The 17,508-nt window shown below is 42.9% G+C and overlaps 1 protein-coding gene and 3 non-coding genes across 4 annotated transcripts; all 4 read right to left on the bottom strand.

The window, feature by feature from the left end:
* Positions 1-1,663: 1,663 nt before the first annotated feature.
* NCL (nucleolin) lies at positions 1,664-17,287 on the bottom strand. The gene is made up of 16 exons (XM_069974457.1): positions 17,131-17,287; positions 16,321-16,413; positions 9,317-9,500; positions 8,293-8,424; positions 7,299-7,388; positions 6,677-6,846; positions 6,503-6,584; positions 6,176-6,299; positions 5,944-6,089; positions 5,733-5,859; positions 4,426-4,577; positions 3,414-3,537; positions 3,138-3,256; positions 2,796-2,928; positions 2,247-2,521; positions 1,664-2,158 (listed from the first exon to the last, which is right to left on the bottom strand). The coding sequence occupies exons 1-16, from the start codon at positions 17,146-17,148 to the stop codon at positions 2,091-2,093; spliced, it is 2,037 nt and encodes a 678-aa protein (XP_069830558.1). The 5' UTR covers positions 17,149-17,287; the 3' UTR covers positions 1,664-2,090.
* On the bottom strand, positions 3,003-3,076 carry LOC138796132 (small nucleolar RNA SNORD20). Its single transcript, XR_011363740.1, has one exon. It is a non-coding gene; the product is annotated as a small nucleolar RNA SNORD20 (small nucleolar RNA).
* LOC138796131 (small nucleolar RNA SNORD20) lies at positions 4,061-4,131 on the bottom strand. The gene has a single exon (XR_011363739.1). It is a non-coding gene; the product is annotated as a small nucleolar RNA SNORD20 (small nucleolar RNA).
* LOC138796129 (small nucleolar RNA SNORD82) lies at positions 7,537-7,604 on the bottom strand. The gene has a single exon (XR_011363737.1). It is a non-coding gene; the product is annotated as a small nucleolar RNA SNORD82 (small nucleolar RNA).
* Positions 17,288-17,508: the final 221 nt, after the last annotated feature.

The raw sequence follows: 17,508 nt of genomic DNA, 5'->3' as shown, positions 1-17,508 counted from the left end.
AGCCCCAAATTATGGATTTACCAGTGCATAAAAACTCAGCATGACCCACAATACATTTGTCCACCTCATGTGAACATACCCCAAATCTGCAAAAGCTGTACACAGAAAGAGGTATAAATAAAATAAAATACTTCCCGCTCCACATAGACAGGAGGGGGATGAAAGACAAGATGTCACAGGCAGGGCAGAAAATTTGCAGCAACTATGTTACTGGAATTCATTATATTTTTAAATTACCTCCTGTTGGCCCACAGTGAGAAAAGGAAAAAAAAATTATAATATATATATATTTTTTTTCTTCTAGTTCCAGACAAATGAAAAAGAAAACGCTTCAAAAAATTAAATAAAAATTAAAAACGTATTTAATCTTTAAAAAAAAAAAAGTGACATTCCCTTAAGGGCAAGTATAGGGAAGATTTTTTTTACCCTGGTCCCAAGCCTGTATGGACTTTTTCCCCCCCAAATATAAATACCAGACAACTCCTTTAAGTAGTAAACTATGTGCAAACATGTCTAACAATGTAATTTTAAAAAGGGAATCTGTCAGCTGCAATTCACATTTTTAACAACTGACAATGATAGGTCAGGGAGACACATGGTACCATTCTTATATCTGTCTGTGCTTCCAGATTTTAGAAAAAGGCTTTTATTCTATAGCACAAAGTTGAGGCTTTCCCAAGCTATTGAACCAAAGGAGCAGGGGGAGATTCCAGCTTGCCAGGACCCTTTAAAACATGTGTCTCCTTACTGCTGCCCTCCAGCTGATGCAAAACCACAATTCCCATCACGTCCGGACAGCTAACGCTTTGGTTGTCCAGGCATGATGGGAAAAGTAGTATTGCAACAGCGGGAGGGCTGCAGTTTGGAGACCCATGCTTTAAAAGCCTCTGCCTTTGCACCAGAGAATGAATATTACTATACTAAAAGAGTAGTAGATGCTTGGAACAAACTTCTAGCAGATCTGGTTGGTAAATCTACAATAATTGAATTTAAACCTGCCTGGGACAACCATATCTATCCTATCCCTATCTATCCTAAGATAAGACAGGATATACTAAAAGGCAGACTAGATGGACCAGTTTGTTTTTTCTGACTATCTTTTGACTAACAGCCAACAGTGCCCGCAATTTGGAATGTGAATTACCGCCGACACATTCCTTTTAAAATAGATCTATATAATAATTTTATTAAATAAGGGATTGGCCAACTAAAAGCATTACAAGAGAGGTGGTAAATGTATAACTGCTGGAGGGCAGACCATCAGAACCCACCAAGAGTGCCAGTCCCTGCGCGTTTCTTACTGCTACTCCACTCATTGTCTATCGGACGAACAATGATAGCCTAACATTGTAAGGATAACTTTGTCAGTCCAAGTAACCGGAGTGAAGCTGCAGTAACCACACAAGTGTACCCAAGTCCCAAGACACTCCGGTGCTGCTCCTGACTCTCAGACCCTTAATAATCATACATTTACCACTTATAAAGTAACTAGGTGTTAAATGCTGTTGGGCCAACCCCTTTAGAAATTACCAAATAGGTTCTAAAAGCAGAGGGCGACTTGTAGACCATTCAATATTTTAGATCAAACATCACTAACAGAATAACATCGCTACAATGACTGTTGTAAGAGCAGAACATTTGAAGACATTTATACTACTAAAAATACATAACCAGATGAGGTCCTTTAATCTGAAGACAAGCTGCTGAAGCACAAACCAGAACATTCTGCATTAGAGCAAAATACTACAGGATTTGGAGGAGGAAAAAAAAAAAAAATATATAAATGTACAGTAGGTAAAACACAAGTTAACAATTTCAATATGGGGGTCTCTCACTCACACTCCTCTTAAAAAAAAAAGAAAAAAAAAAAGTCTAAGATACAGTCACATCTTCCATGAAATGACGATGTCCAGGTGTCAACAGGAAAAAGATATGTCTCCACATTGGAATGTCCACACAGAAGGCTCTGCAGATGTTAGTTTTATTAGGGAGAGCGGGGCAGGGAGAACAAGTAGCCCCTTCTCCTTCCCTCAGAGTCCTTTCAGTTAAGGGAGATGGCTTGAGGCTTGGAGACAGAAGTATCAAACCATTCAATCATCAAACTTAGTCTTCTTTCCTTGCCCTTGATTTCCACCTCGAAATCCTCCGCCTCCTCGGCCTAAAAAGTACACACAAAAAAAAATTAGTCATTGTTCCAGCATTGTGTATTATATTACCTAAATTGTGAGATGTAGTTATAACCTTACCTCCAAATCCACCACGTCCGCCGCCTCGTCCACCGAATCCACGGCCGCCACCTCTGCCACCAAATCCTCCACGGCCGCCGCCGCCCCTTCCTCCAAATCCGCCACGGCCCCTGCCTCCAAATCCTCCACGGCCACCTCGACCACCACCACGCTGGCCTTCTCCTTTAGGCTTTGCAAAGTCTAATGTAACTTTGCTTCCATCAATCTCCCCATCCTCCATTGCATCCTTGGCAGCCTTAGCATCTTCAGTGGTCGAGAAATCTACAAAGCCAAACCTGCAAGTAGACAAAAAAGGTAGAATGTTAAATAAATGAAACAGCAAAGAGTAAAATTTCCTTTTTTTGTAGATAGAATGTTGCACTATGAGCAATTCAAACCTCACTTGAGGAACTTAAAAGTCAAAATGCATTTTTTATTCTTCTCGTGCGAATCTATCCACAGCCACAGTAAACTGGCTGGACAGAGCTCAATGAGAAGGTTTGAAGCCTGGACTTTGAGAACAATTGGTTGCCTTAAACAATCGGAGGTTTAGTAGGTCACAGCACTTACCCCTTTGATGCACCAGTGTCCCTGTCTGTCACTATTCTGGCATTAAGAGAACCATCAAATGCATCTTTTAAGGTCTCTTCAGTTGTGTCTTCAGAAAGACCTTTGACAAACAGTGTTTTTGATTGGACCGATCCTAGAACAGTTCAGCAAACATAAATCAACATTAGAACAAGGCTGTAACAAGGTATAAGACATAGAATACAACAGCTGAATCAGTACTTGACTATCTAGAAAAAAGTTATCATCAGATTTAATTCTGATCAAGTTTATCATCCCTTTCAGCACAAGTACAAAAGGCTAAATGTCAGCATACAGTCGTAATAATCACGCCTCTTCCCCCACCTTGTGGACCTCCTTGGCTGAATTCAATTCGTATTGACCTTCCCTCAATCTCTGTGTTGTTAACAGACTCCAGGGCCTCCTTTGCCTCTTCCACAGATGAGAACTCCACAAACGCAAACCTGTGAAGAAAAAAAAAAAAGAAAATTTCCATTAACTTAGGAATAAAATTAACTTACTAATAAACAAGTTATATGACCATCAGTTATACAAGCTAATTTACAACACAAGCAGACTAGCGAGCAGTAACAGAATGCTACAATGAGATAAGATACTAACCCTTTGGGTCTTCCCTGGTTGTTTTGTGGTATTCTAATTGAAGAGGCATTCTTGAAAACTTCCTGCAAACTGTCTTCTGTAGCGCTGTATGCCAAATTGTTTACAACAAGTACCTTGGAATCCGCTAAGGAAAACAAAAGAACATTTAGTTTCAGATATCAAGGGCAATCTGTTACTTTTGTGACCCTAATGTACTGACATTCACACTATGTATAAACAATGGCCGCTGTTCGACATGTACCTGCGGCAGACGTTTCCACATTAGCCAAAGGAACATTGTTTTATTTTAATTGTGGACACATTTGGGTGTGCCTGCAATCCATTGCTGTCATCGGATGATCGTTGTCTCTATTACACGGATCGATAATCGGCCTGATTTGGTTCCGTGTAATAGAGCCCTGGGTCACCGTGCTTCCTCCCGAAAGGGGTGCTGGGTGTCAGCACCCACTGATAAGCTACTGATGGCCTATCCTGTGGCTAGGCCATCAATTGCTTTTCCTTGGAAAAGAGGATGCTGCAAGCAAGAGTATTTTTTAATTTTTTTTTTTTTTTTTTTTTACAGTAACAGCCATTTCTGGGGTTTGCAGACACATTATGAGGGGTACAAAAAAAATAAAATAAAAAATAAAATAAAATAAAAAAATCAGCTGGATCAGAACTTGACTATCTAATAATATTTCAACATGTGTATTCAGAATCTCACAATTCATCATTTCCAGCCAAAACTGATAAGTGTGCAAGCTGAAACCTAAATAGCTACCAACACTATAGTCTTGCAGAGATGACTGCATAGTGGAAGGTCTATGAGAAGCATCTCTCCCCTCAGACTGAAAAGGGAGAAGATAGTGTGTGGCAGCAGTCTTTTCCCCGCTCATCCTACTAAATGGTCAAGGTCAGAACACCAAACCCTAACTTTAGTAAATTTGAAGTGTACTGGTCACAAACTTTTAATAAACTACACAAATTAGTGTTTGACTACTGGGTCAGATCACTTATTAATTTCAGTACCAACCTCCTACTCCTGCTCCTCTTCTTCCTCCAGCCATCTGACTCTTATCTCCAGTGTAGTCTATGAAGATAGAGCGGCCTTCAACCTCTGTACCTTGCTTTTCTTCGATGGCTTTATCTGCCTCTGCTTCAGTGTTGAATTCCACATATGCAATCCTAAAATTAGAACACAGGATACCATCAGTATTTCTGTAGGGTGAAAACAATTACACATTTGGATTTAAAAAACAAAAAACTGATGCATTATTTACAAATATAAAAGTCCAGGGCAGGAGGGGGGTTGAAGTCAAAGTCGTCATACTTACCCATCCCTGTGCCCCCACCCCCATTGCCACCGCTCACAGACCCCCGACTGTCATGTAGCTCCCGGTCCTCAAACACCCACTCAGCCAGTGACTGAGGCGGGACATTCTGCAGTCACTGACTGGCCCAGAGCATGTAGTTCCTGCTGGGTCGCGATATGGCAGTATCAGCAGCATGAATATGTTAAATAGCGGCCGTTGTTTGACACTAACAGTGCAAACATAGCCCTAAAGTGTGTTGCATCTGTGGCTGTTTATGCTCCAGATTTCAGCTACAGTTTTTGCCAGTATCTAGTATAAATTTGCCATGCAGCGGAGGCCTGACTCTTTTCAGTGGTTTTACCCTGTGGTTGCCACAGGAAAGTTGTACTTTTTTGTGCAGAAGCCACAGTAAAGTGACTCATTTGTGGGGTTCTATCACTTATGTCAATGTCTGAATGGAATGGTGGTTAAAAGGGTTCTCCAGGTAAAGGTGAAAAATCCAGGGGGTGGTAGAAACATAAGGAGTCCTATTTACCTGTCCCTGTGCCCCCACAGCGCTGAATCACCGCTCATGGTTCCCCACCAGGTTCCTCCTGTTCCTGTGGCGTCATGCCCCACTCAAACACCTGCTAAGCCAGTGACTGAGGCGGACACCACTGAAGTCTGACTGGCTAAGACAGCAGTTTCTGTGGGGCTGTGACAAAACAGATACTCTTAAGACTCAAGAAACTCAATGCTAACAAAACTGGTGGTGCTGTTGGGGCACAGGCAAGTATGATTTCTTTATTAGGTGCCCAAGTCCCCTTGATTTTTGAGCTTTGCCCTGAGTACCTGTAAGTATGCACACTGATGCTCCACACTCCAAGGGACTGCCAAAAGGTGAAGCAAAGGTAGGTTTTTGGTTTAATTTGGACTTAACTAAAAGGTATACCAAATGTTAACACTGCATGTTATAAATAAAATCACTTTAGTTTCAAGAGTTTTAGCATTAAGTAAACAGAAAAAAAAATCCACCACATTAACTAACCCTTTACTGGATCCATCTTTTCCAGTAGGAAGGCGAATCTCTTTGGCATTTTCAAAGATCTCTTGTAATTCTTCAACACCTGTGCTGTAAGGCAAGTTCTTTACAAACAGAGTTCGAGCATCTCTCTCTATAAAAAGAAACAAATAATAGCTGTGAAGAGTGCGGAACCTACACACGTAGCAATGTACATTTTTACAGTAACATTAAATACCTCTCTTGTTTTCTGCATTTTTGGTTTTCTCGGCAGCAGTATTTGCCTTTTCGATTTTAATTTCGAAACCAAGGACCTTCTTTCCGTTAAGTTTGATCGCCTGCTCGACCTCTTCCACAGAAGAGAAATCCACATAGCCAAATTTCCTAGAACACAGATTGTAGTGTTAAAATGATGGCCTGGACAAAGGTAGGTGCGAAAAAACAAAAAACCCACACCAGAAAATACACACCTTGCAGATCCAATGCGGACATCTTGCACAGGTAAACTGTTCTTGGAGAAAAACTCCCTTAGCGCATCCTTCAGCTCATCAAAGTCCTTAGAAGCATTCAAGTTGGCAACATAGATTGACAAGCCTTTAATATATACATAAAACAAAAAATTTAATCGGTTACACTTTTAGAAGAGTGCCTCGTCACATTCCAAGCATGTCACATGAAAGTTTTAGGAGGGACTAATCACGAGTTTGTGTCTATAACGACCCGTAAACCAATCTGGGGAGGTACACTAACATACTACACAGGGAAGGGGGGGAGGAATACACATCTAGACAAAATACCTTCGGATCCATCGGTCTTCTGTTTCTTGTTCTCTGGAGCCGCTTTATTTTTCGGCATCTCTTTTTTGCGCTTTCCAGATTCCTTTACAGTTTCTAAAAGAGAAAAATGTTAATGTTAATTTATCTTTCCATAAAAAAGAGAAAACCAACCAAGAGGGGGTTTCCTTCATACACACCTTCGTCATCCTCATCATCCTCTTCGTCGTCTTCATCATCATCATCATCATCCTCGTCGTCGTCATCCTCCTCATCCTCAGATTCTTCCTTTTTAGGCGCAGCAGCTTTCTTTCCCTTAACTACTGGAGGTGCTACTTCCATTGCCTCCTCACCCTCGTCGTCATCATCTACATTAAAATTTAGACATTTGGTTCATTTGGTTTGGTGTATGAAAGCAAAGTACTGATGATCCTATTTACAGTATGAATTATATTCTATGCAGCCACAGCTCAAACCAAAACACCATTGTTAACGGGTCAGACACATTTTAAAGGGGTACTCCAGCGAAAATCCGTTGCTAATCAATTAGATTCAGAAATTCAGATTTGTAGCTTCCTTCTATTTAAAAATCTCAAGTCTCCCCGTATTTCTCAGCTGCTGCCAGGAACTTTCCGGAGCAGGAAAGGTTTTCTATGGGGATTTGCTGCTGCTCTGGACAATTCCTGACATGGACAGAGGTGGCAGCAGAGAGCACTGTGTCAGACTAAGAAACCACTATTTCCTACAGGACATGTAGCAGCTGATAAGAACTGGAAGAGTTCCGATTTAAAAAAAAACAACCCACAAACAAAAGTCTAACCTTCATCTTCAGTCTTTTTGGGCTGCTTTTTTGCCGCTGCTTTCTTGGCAATGGGTTTCTTGGCAGCTGGCTTTTTCTCTTCCTCAGACTCTAACAATGGTAAAGTAACATGATCAGTAATGGTTAAGCAACAGCTTGAATTATGTCAAACATTTCCCCTTTTCTACACAGTATAGGGATTTACATGACAAAGTTCCTCTAAATCCAACTAACTTCCCTTGGCTACTAAAAGCGAACGGCACATCAGCTGAAAAAGTCTTCATGGATTATTCAGTATTAAGTCCCAAAGAACTCATCATCTGTGCCATTGTTAAATGGGTTTTACCAATATAAGTTATTGACATGCAGTTTTGAAGAGGACGTGGGTACAGAACCCCCCCCCCCTCTTAGGCTATGTTCACACAGCGTATTTTATAACAAGAACGGCCATTAATTCCAGTTCACACAATGGCCTTTGTCAAAGAGGAATGAGTAGCATTTATGCCAACGCAACACATTTCTTTATGACAAGAATGGTACACAATGAATTGAACTGCTGTGGAAATTATTGACATGTCAATTTCTGACAAATCTGTCTTGATTTGAACGCCATTTTTAATGCAACAACGGCCGTTGTTGACACTCAGCATACATGGTGTGAACATAGCCTTAAAGTGTAACTGTCAGACAAAAAAAAAGGCAATTGAGCCACATAAGGGTCCATTTACACAGAAAGATTATCTGCCAAAGATTTGAAGCCAAAGCCAGGAATGGATTTGAAAAGGAGAAATCTCAGGCTTTCCTTTATGACCCGATCTCTGGTTATAGTCTGTTTCTGGCTTCAAATCTTTGGCAGATAATCCGTGTAAACTGACCCTAAAAGGTCTCAATCAAGCACCGATCTGTAGGCTCAGCCCCTATGTTGGACACAGGTCTGCCCTGCATGTCCGAAAACAGCCTTAGGAAGAGTGTGTCATTATTCAAAACTTTAGTACATTTAGGAATCACAACATACCATCATCCTCATCGTCGTCGTCCTCATCATCATCGTCTTCCTCATCATCCTCAGATTCTTCCTTTTTAGCTACAGGTTTTTTGGCAGCTGGCTTCTTGGCAACAGGCTTTTCGTCCTCAGATTCTTCTTCTTCTATAGTAATAGAACAAGACACTTAGTAAACATATGTAAAATGTATTTTTAAATATATTACATTAAGTTAATCAAATCTCTAATATACAGTCCTAGCGGGGCGAGTGCTCCAGCACCTCCCCCCCATATCTGAGCCCAATTTCCCCCCCAGCGCCTCAGCGCTCACTCACCACCTGGTCCCGGCGGGGTGAGCGCTCATGCTTCTCCCAAGCACCGGGACTGGGCAGGGGGGAGACTGGCTCAGAGGTCGGGCGGCTAGTTGGGATGTGTGTCAGATAAGGAGCGCTCATCCTGCTACAGCAGGTGTAATAGGACCAGGCAGGGGGGGGGGACATTACCAGCACAGGGAGGGAGGGAGAATAGACGTCTATTCTAATTCTATACTTTTACATGCGCCCCCTGCTGGAACATACACTTGAGACGTGACGTCACTTTTGAGGAAGTGAGCCTGCCTGAGCTACTAAATTGAGGGACATAGAAGTATATGTGTATTTTCCATAATTAGTGTATATTAGGGATTTCTCTAACTTTATGTAATAACATTTAAAAATACATTTTGTATGGAGTTCTCTTTTAAAGCTTTGATGAGTTGACAGAACATATGATTACTTATGGAGCTTTCCTTCTAGCTAGTAATACAGTAACATAATAAGACGACAAAGAGTCCATCAGTCATGCAATCAAATTTGAGGTCATCATGTAGCTGAAGATTCATAAAAAGCTTTTCGGGAATTTGTTCATGAAACTTGCAGGCGCTATTACAATTTGGCTTCATTAACTTCAATGGAACTGAGCGACAACAATGGAACTGAGCGACAACAACACAGACTGGACAAAACTGGTGCCATATCCCTCATCCTGAATAACCTCAATAAGTCCGACAAGTACATACCAGACTCCTCTTCGTCTTCACTTTCTTGCTTTTTCGCTTTTTTACCATTCTTGGCTCCTGCAGGTGTAGCGCCCTTTTTCCCAGGCGTTACTGCAGCCTTGGCAGGAGTGGCAGCTTTCTTTCCTGGTGTTGCTTTAGCTGGAGTGTTTGCTTTCTTTGATGGTGTCTTCACAGGAACCTCCATCTGTAGAAATAGACAGAAAAATCAATAAGGGGGCAAGGAAAGCTATTGGAGACATGTTTCATCACTTTCCCTTTGATGGAGCCAAAAGAATTGTCAATACAAGCAGAGCTCCAGGCATAGAGAGACATGCCCACCGTCTTCCAGAAACAGCACCTCCCATCCTCAGTTTGGGTGTGGGTTTTGAAGCTTAGATCCACAGAAGTAAAAAGGAGCTAAACTGTGATATCACAGACAACCTGAGGACTGGTGTGGTGCTGGTTATTGCAACAAAGCAGCAAGTTCTCTAGACCTGGAAACGCCCCTTAAGGTTATGTTCACAGTCAATACGCAGACCTTTTTATTGGAGGTTCCACTAAATGACAAATAACGGCCTCTATTCATACAATGACAGGCGCTGCTATAAAATAACGGCCATTGTTTATTAAATGACAGCTGTTCAATAAAATAGGTCATAGTTTTTAAGGTGTGTGAACATAGCCTGAATATCCTTGAGAACATTGTCCCCAGGTTTAATACAGCACATCAGTTGAGCAGGTCATCACTGGAATCAGTATTAAGTCCCATAATTATAAATAAATCATCATCTGTGCTGCTATAAATATACCACACAGCTTCAAAGAAGCAATGAGCTTTTCTTTATTGTGGCCCTAACAGCAAGCCTGTGTACTTACCTAAGCTAATCACTTTCCTGCGGTTCGACATTATTTCCATGTGCCGAAGCCATTCAGGTGTCGAGGGAATGTGTCACCTAAATTTTCTTTTACTGATTAGAGTTAGATACTAAAACTTGTTTTATTCTAATCTGTTTCTTTTTACTGACAATTTCTTTTTTATTTCACTTTTTGCTTGAGCTGTTGCCATCATTTAGCGACATGCTTTACAGCAATACTCATGGACATAGACGACAATATACAGTCTGTCCCCTTGAGGTGAATGTGGAACATTACTGACTTTTAAAGAGGTCATTCCACAGGGAGCTGCTATTGTCTCCTATCTACTGGTGTCACATGATGCTGCAATGCTGTACAGATCACTTTACTGCAGCCTCCTCTTATCACCAGACACAACAGGAAGTCTTAACTTAGTTTTAGCCCCAGTGGTGAGAATGAAAACTGGGTAACAGATGACAGGGTTATTTTAAAAGATAGAAAAATAAGGAAAATTTGAAAAAGTGTAAAATTAATATGTTTAACGAAAACATTTACACAATAAGTGTCATTTTCTAAGCCAGAAGTCATAGTATGTGCATCTCTACGCGCTTTCATACAAATACACAGACTGTGACTTCCACCCTCTCTACACTCAGCCAGAGGGTAGGTCATTTCAGCACCTGTGGGACCTGAACAGCATCAGAACATGGAAATAAAGATGCACAGATGCTACCTGCCTGGGTAATTACAAACAAGCTTAAAAAAAAAAAAATTATAAAATAAAAAAATTATATGTACAAAAAGCATTCTTAGCAATCCCCTCATTCAGACCACAGTCTGTATGTAACTTTGTATTTACCCCATTCAAGTCAGAGGAAACCTGTACTACACATACATGAACCCGGCTCAAGGACTGTGTGCAATCTGGAATGTTTATTTTCTAAAGGAATATTCTATCCATTTTTTTTTACTACTGTACCCCACATGCTCCTTTATTAAAAGGTCTAAGGTTATTGTGCGTAGCATTACGCTCTATTACAGATATGGGGAACCTTCAGCCCTCCAGCTGTTGCACAATTACAATTTCTATCATGCCTGGACAGCTAAAGCTTTGGCTATCCAGGCATGATGGGAATCGAAGGCCAGAATTCACGCTCTCCCATAGAGAATGCATTGGAAAACATGACTTCTGGCCTGGAGAAGAGGGGTCACAGGAGCGGGTCACATAAGCGCATGCCGGAACGAAGCCATGCCACGGGACGCCGATCACCTGTGGTGAGTATGGGCCAGCATAAAGCGAGGGGCAGAAAGAATTTTTGTACAATGCTACTTTAAGGACCACACCAATTTTCAAATTTTCTTCCTCTCCTAAGAGCAATAACTTATTTTTCCATCTACAGAGCCATGTGAGGGCTTGATTGTTTTCAGGAACAGGTGTACTTTGTAATGGCGCAAAATGAATGATAAAACTCCCACAAATTGGGGTAAAAAACGCAATTCTGCGTGTGGGGTGTTCTGTGTTTATGTAATGCACTTTATGGTAAAACTGTCATTTCATCTTTATTCTATAGGTTGCTCTGAATACAGGAATATGCAGTTTATATAGCTTTTCTAATGTTTTACTATTTTTTTTTTAACAGTAAAAAAAATTTTGGGCGACTATTGTGACTCCTATAGCGCCTTTCATTTTATCTACAGCAGTGCTCCTCAATTCCAGTCCTCAGGCCTCACCAACAGGTCATGTTTTGAGGATTTCCTTAGTATTTCACAGGTGATAATTATACTCGGTCCATCAGGTAGTATTACAGGTGTCTTATTATGGGATATCCTCAAAACATGACCTGCTGGTGAGGCCTGAGGACTGGAATTGAGAAGCACTGATCTACAGGGATGTATGGGGGCATGATTATTTGTGCCACGATCTCTTGTTCTTATTAGTTATCACATGTGTAGTTCGGACGTATTGATTACTTTATTCATTTTTTTAACATAAATGTAGTTGAAAAAAAACCCCTAGCTTTAAGGCTTTTTGTCCATGCCGTTTACCATACAGGAATAATATTCTTTTACTTTAATAGAGTGTACAATTACGCACGCTGCGGTATATATGTTAATTTTATTATTTTTATGTGCCTTATTTGTAAGATGGGAAAGGTGGTGATTTAGACCTATTGGGGGAGGGGCTTTGGGGTATTTTTGAAAACATTTCTACACTTTTAAGTCCGCTTGGACGACATTTACATGATCACTTCTTTGCCATAGCATATCAGATCAGTGTAATCTGGCACAGCCAGGCTCTATCAGAAGACTGAAGATTAGAGTGCACAGAGAAAGTCAAGACCTCTAGCAGGCAGACATAGCGATTCGGATCCCCGCAACCGCCCTGCGGGGGTCCCGATCGGTGAATGACGGAGCTGCTTCCATTAAAAAAGGCGCAATCAAGGCATTACAGAGGTTAATGGTGGGTGGCCACCTGCTATGAAGCGAGCTCACTTCATGGCCCAATACCCCGGGCGGGGTGTACATTTACACCTGTTTGGACAAATGCCCAGGCTGCAGGCCTGTGGTTGTCAAGGGGTTAAAGAAACTCAGTAGGTTTATGTTCTCCTGTCTCAGGGTAGCATAAACTAGTGACAGAAGCTGAGCAGAATGATGTATCACTTACATTGTTCTGTGCAGCTGATCCAGAGATCTCCTCCTGAATAACATGGACAATAAGTAGTCCTCTCCAGTATGTACATGAGCTCAGTAGTCCTGGATATTCATGAGAAGCAGAAAACTCCGCCCACCAACTGCTGATTGGCAGTTATCTATTCATGCTGTGTATAGGCAGTCACCTGTCAATCAGCAGCTGGAGGGGTGTTACAAGAATCCCATTCTCCTGCACATTAGGAGAACAGCTGAACAGAATTATGTAAGTAATACACCAATCTGTTCAGCATTTGTCAGTTTATGCTGCCCTCATTTAAGGCAGCACAAATCTAGTGACCAATGAGAGGCCTATCACGTGAATAGGTAAATGTTATGCCTTTTTATACGGGCCAAAAGCTGCACAATAAGGAGTGCAAGTGAAAGATCAGCACTTGACAAGAGTCATACAGTTCAACGTTTTAGGTCTGGCCATACAGATGGTCTCTGGATCACCGACGTGGCCCTTTAAATCGTTACTGTCATTTATAATAACTTGACATGCCACAAGTTATTGATCACAGTAGGTCTCATTGCTGACACCCACTGCAATCCTGAGTTACATCTAGGGAGAGAGCACACATTTTCCTCATCAAATCAATAAATTTTGAATCTGTCATTTCATTACAGTCAAGGAAGGGAAAGACTTCGACCTTCTGCAAGTGAGGGAGTGCAGTGCAATGCCATGCTCACCAACAGGCTGTATCTCGGGATGACAGATGTAAGCAGTGAAACCCGCTGCAATCATTACTTTACATGTGATGACATGTCAAAAGTTATTAAAAGTGACCGTAATACTTCAAAGGGGTTATTTCCTTCAAATCAACTAATGCCAGACATTTGTAATTAACTTCTATTAAAAAGATTTCAAGCTGCTGTTTGTCCTGCAGGAAGCAGTGTGTTCTTTCCAGTTTGGAGAGCAGTAGAGGTTTTCTATGGGGATTTGCTGCTGCTCTGGGCAGTTCCTGACATGGACAGAGGTGGCAGCAGAGAGCACTGTCAGACTGGAGAGGATACACCACTTTCTGCAGGACATACAGCAGCTGATAAGTACTGGATGACTGGAGCTTTTTTAATAGAAGTAAATTACAAAGCTGTGGCACCAGTTAAGTTGAAGAAAAAAAATAAACATTTTTCGTGAACTACCACTAACTTTATTAACGGGAATATGTTGCCTGTACTACACTGGGCATGTGCAGCTGTCTGCTGTGATTTTAATGCCTGCATGAGAGATTAGCAGTGAGCACTCATTTGCTGGCCTACAAAAGTCTCAGAACAGGTCAATTGGCTAATAGGACCTGACCGATAATCAGACCATAGAGAAGAAGCCTTTAAATCTAGGGACAATCTCATGTTTTGTTTCATGGTTGAAATCCCCTGTAAAAAGTTGAGGAAGGTTTAAAACATGTCTGGTGATCTTTAGCCACTGACTCCTTAACCTTTGGCCCATAGGCTTAAATGTGACTGTGTGATAGACCAATGGACCCTCTGACATGAACGTCAGAGGCTGCAGGTCAATTGGCTAACACGCCAGGTACACGTGAAATGACCCTAGCTGTACAATGTGTTGAGTGCAGTTGTATTTAAAGTGTCACTTTCAGCATAGAAAAAGTTTAAAACATGTCAAGTTTTGATGAGTCCGGGTCTGAGAACAAGCCAGGAGAAGACACGCTGCAGCTAATCCTCCCCCCCCCGCTCTGTATCAGCTTGCAATATAAGCCAGAATGAACACATGACAGAGCAGGGTACACTTACGCCCCCCACTGCCTGGGCCTTGCAGGAGGGCGTAAATGTACACCTTGGCGCGGTCCCCGCTATGGAGCGGGCTCACTAGTGTGAGCTCGCCCCATAGCGGGTGAGGACCAGTTGCTATCTGCAGCTAGGCCCTCACCCTCAATGGCGGGCCGCCACAATCGCATGGCCGTCTGCAATTAACCCCTTAAACGCTGCGATCGCAGTGGAGGAGCATCTCCGCAGTCACTTACCAACCGGGACCCCCACAGTGTGTCTGCGGGGGTCCCGATCGCTTGGCCTGACTGCTGGAGGTCTTTAACCTTCAGGTCTTCACTCTTCTGATACAGTCAGCCACAGTCAGGCTGTATCAGAGGATCACAGATAACACTGATCCCTGCTATGCTATTGCACAGCAGTGATCAGTGTAACTGATCTAATGTATGAATGTAAGAGTCCCCTAAGGGACTTTAAGTGTCACAAAGCTCCTCACCCAATAAAAGTGAAGATCGCCCCCCCTTCCCGTTTTATACATAAAAAGAGAGGGCAGGGGCGCCTCCTGGTGTAGTATGTCAAGAAGCCAAAATTGTTTCATAACGATCAGCGTTTAGACGGTACGATACATTGTACGGAAAATTCGTTTGCGATCGTTTTAGCCTCTCGCACATTTGTTTAATCGGCGAACGACTGTTAACACAGAACGATCTGCGATTTTTTTTGCGAACGACCGACGATTTGAGAACATGTTCAAAGATCAAAATGAACGATTTCTTGCTCGTCGTTTGATCGTTCCCTGTGTTAACACGTACGATTATCGTTCGAATTTGATCGTTATCGCGCAAATTCGCATGATAATCGTTACGTGTAAACGTTGCATTAAATATACCTATTTGGGAAAAAAAAAAGTTTTACTGCTAATAAAAATAGTAAACCGTTAGAAAACCCACTAAACCTGCATATTGCTGTGTTCAAACCAACCTATAGAATATAGGGAAAATGTCAGTTTTACCGTAAAGTGCATTACGTAAGCATGGACCCCCCCAAAAAAAATTTGCAGAATCTTTTTACCCAAATTCCCCCATAAATGATATTTTGGGGGTTCTGTCATTCATTTTATGGCAAATTGAAAGATGCCATTACAAAGTACACCTGCTCCTGAAAAAAACAAACCCTCACATAGCCCTGTTATGGGTCTTAGAGGAAAAAACAAACACACAAAAGTGATAATTGGCCCGGTCCTTAAGGGGTTAAAGGGTCTAATAAAAAAAAAAAATCCATAAAACAATCGCCCTTGTCTATATAAAGAAGCCGAAATGAAAATACACATACAGCAATGAGGGAATAGAAGCAGAAAGTGCTCAGGAAAACAGATGCTTCCACTGGCTGAATGTAAGTGTGAGATAAAGAAACTGTAAGGGTCCGTTCACACTACGGAATCCGCGCACAATTTCAAACGTGATTCACGCCACCGAACCGGCTTGACGTTCCGCCTGTCCCATTGATTGACCAGGACGTCTCACACGCACTCCATCATTCCCCCAAATATATATATCAATTCTTTGGGTGAACGGCGGAACGTGCGAGACACCCTACTCAATCATTGGGACGGACAAACTTCGAACGGACTCTGCTTGAAGTTGTGCGCAAATTCCAGAGTATGAACGGGTCTTAAAACTTACAAGACACACGGAAAAACGGGTAAAAAAAAAAACAAACAAAACATGTATGAGAGGCAGCAGCAGATTAAGTACCTCTTCCTCGCTGTCCTCCATTTCCTCATCGTCGCTCTCCGCCACCTCTTTGGGGGGAGGGGCCTTCTTAGGTTTGCCTTGTGCTTTCGCTCCCTACAATACAAAAATATAGCAAATAAATCTACAGAATTACATGAAAAGACAAAAGAAAAATAAACACCATAACAAACGTACAGATCAGGTGACAGCTGTGTGAGGCGATGTAAACCCAGAGCGGCAGCCGCCATTATGGGAGAGCACGTGACCTCACCGGCAACACGTGGGCCCCGGTCCCGAGCGAACACACTTGAGTGCACCGTCCTCCGCGGCCACGTGTAAGGCCCCGCCTCGCCCGCGACCACGTGCTCCAGGCAGGCACAGCGCGTGGGGGCGGAAGTGAGGGCGGGGGGGACGGCACGGCACGCGAGAAGATCAGCAAGCGGGAAAACAAAATGGCGCCGTCAGAGCGGAGCACACCTCATCGCTAAATGGATAACGCCGCACTTTACGGCCTTCTCCGCGTTATCGCACACACCGCCCGCCTGTACACGCTTCGCTGCCGTAAGCGGAGTCCGCGGACAGGCTGACGTCACCGGCCGTAGATCGCGCGCGCGCTACGCTCCCAACACGCATGCGTACTACAAACCTCCCTCCTCATAGCTGCGAGCGAACCCCAGGCCACAACAAGCCGCGGTTTCCCTCAGCCGCCACATTCATTGCAAAAAAATAATAATAATCGCCTGTCGCCAGCTAAGCGCGCACGAAACCTACATAAAGGTGGATTATAATAAAAACATCTGCATATAAGCAATGCTAATTACACGCGGTTACCTTGGCTAGTTTCACCATGTCGGCGGTCGATGCGTGTGGGTTCCCGTAGAGATGGAGATCACGTGCCTGAGCTGCTCGGAAGGACACGAGGGGGCCTGAGACAAGAGACCGACTGGTGGCGAGGATCTGGAGAAGGCGCTAATAAAGACTACTTGTCACGTGCTCGCCGGAGCCAATCTCTAGCCGGCGAAATGGACGGGCGCCGCCCCTCGCTCGCTCTGCGCTTCTGAGCCTGGGCGAACGCTCGGCCAATGGCAGGAAGGGGATCCGATTTGGAACGCGCGCCCCCGGCCAATCAGCGGCCGCGACCCGCGAGCGCCTATGAGCGAGCCTGCCGTGACGCCTCGCGTAGCCATTTTGGGTATATTTACCATGTGG

This window comes from Dendropsophus ebraccatus, chromosome 6 (genome assembly GCF_027789765.1).
Source record: "Dendropsophus ebraccatus isolate aDenEbr1 chromosome 6, aDenEbr1.pat, whole genome shotgun sequence".
NCBI lineage: Eukaryota > Metazoa > Chordata > Amphibia > Anura > Hylidae > Dendropsophus > Dendropsophus ebraccatus.
The sequence above is the reverse complement of the archived record's forward strand: the minus strand, read 5'-3'. Positions and strand labels throughout refer to the sequence as shown.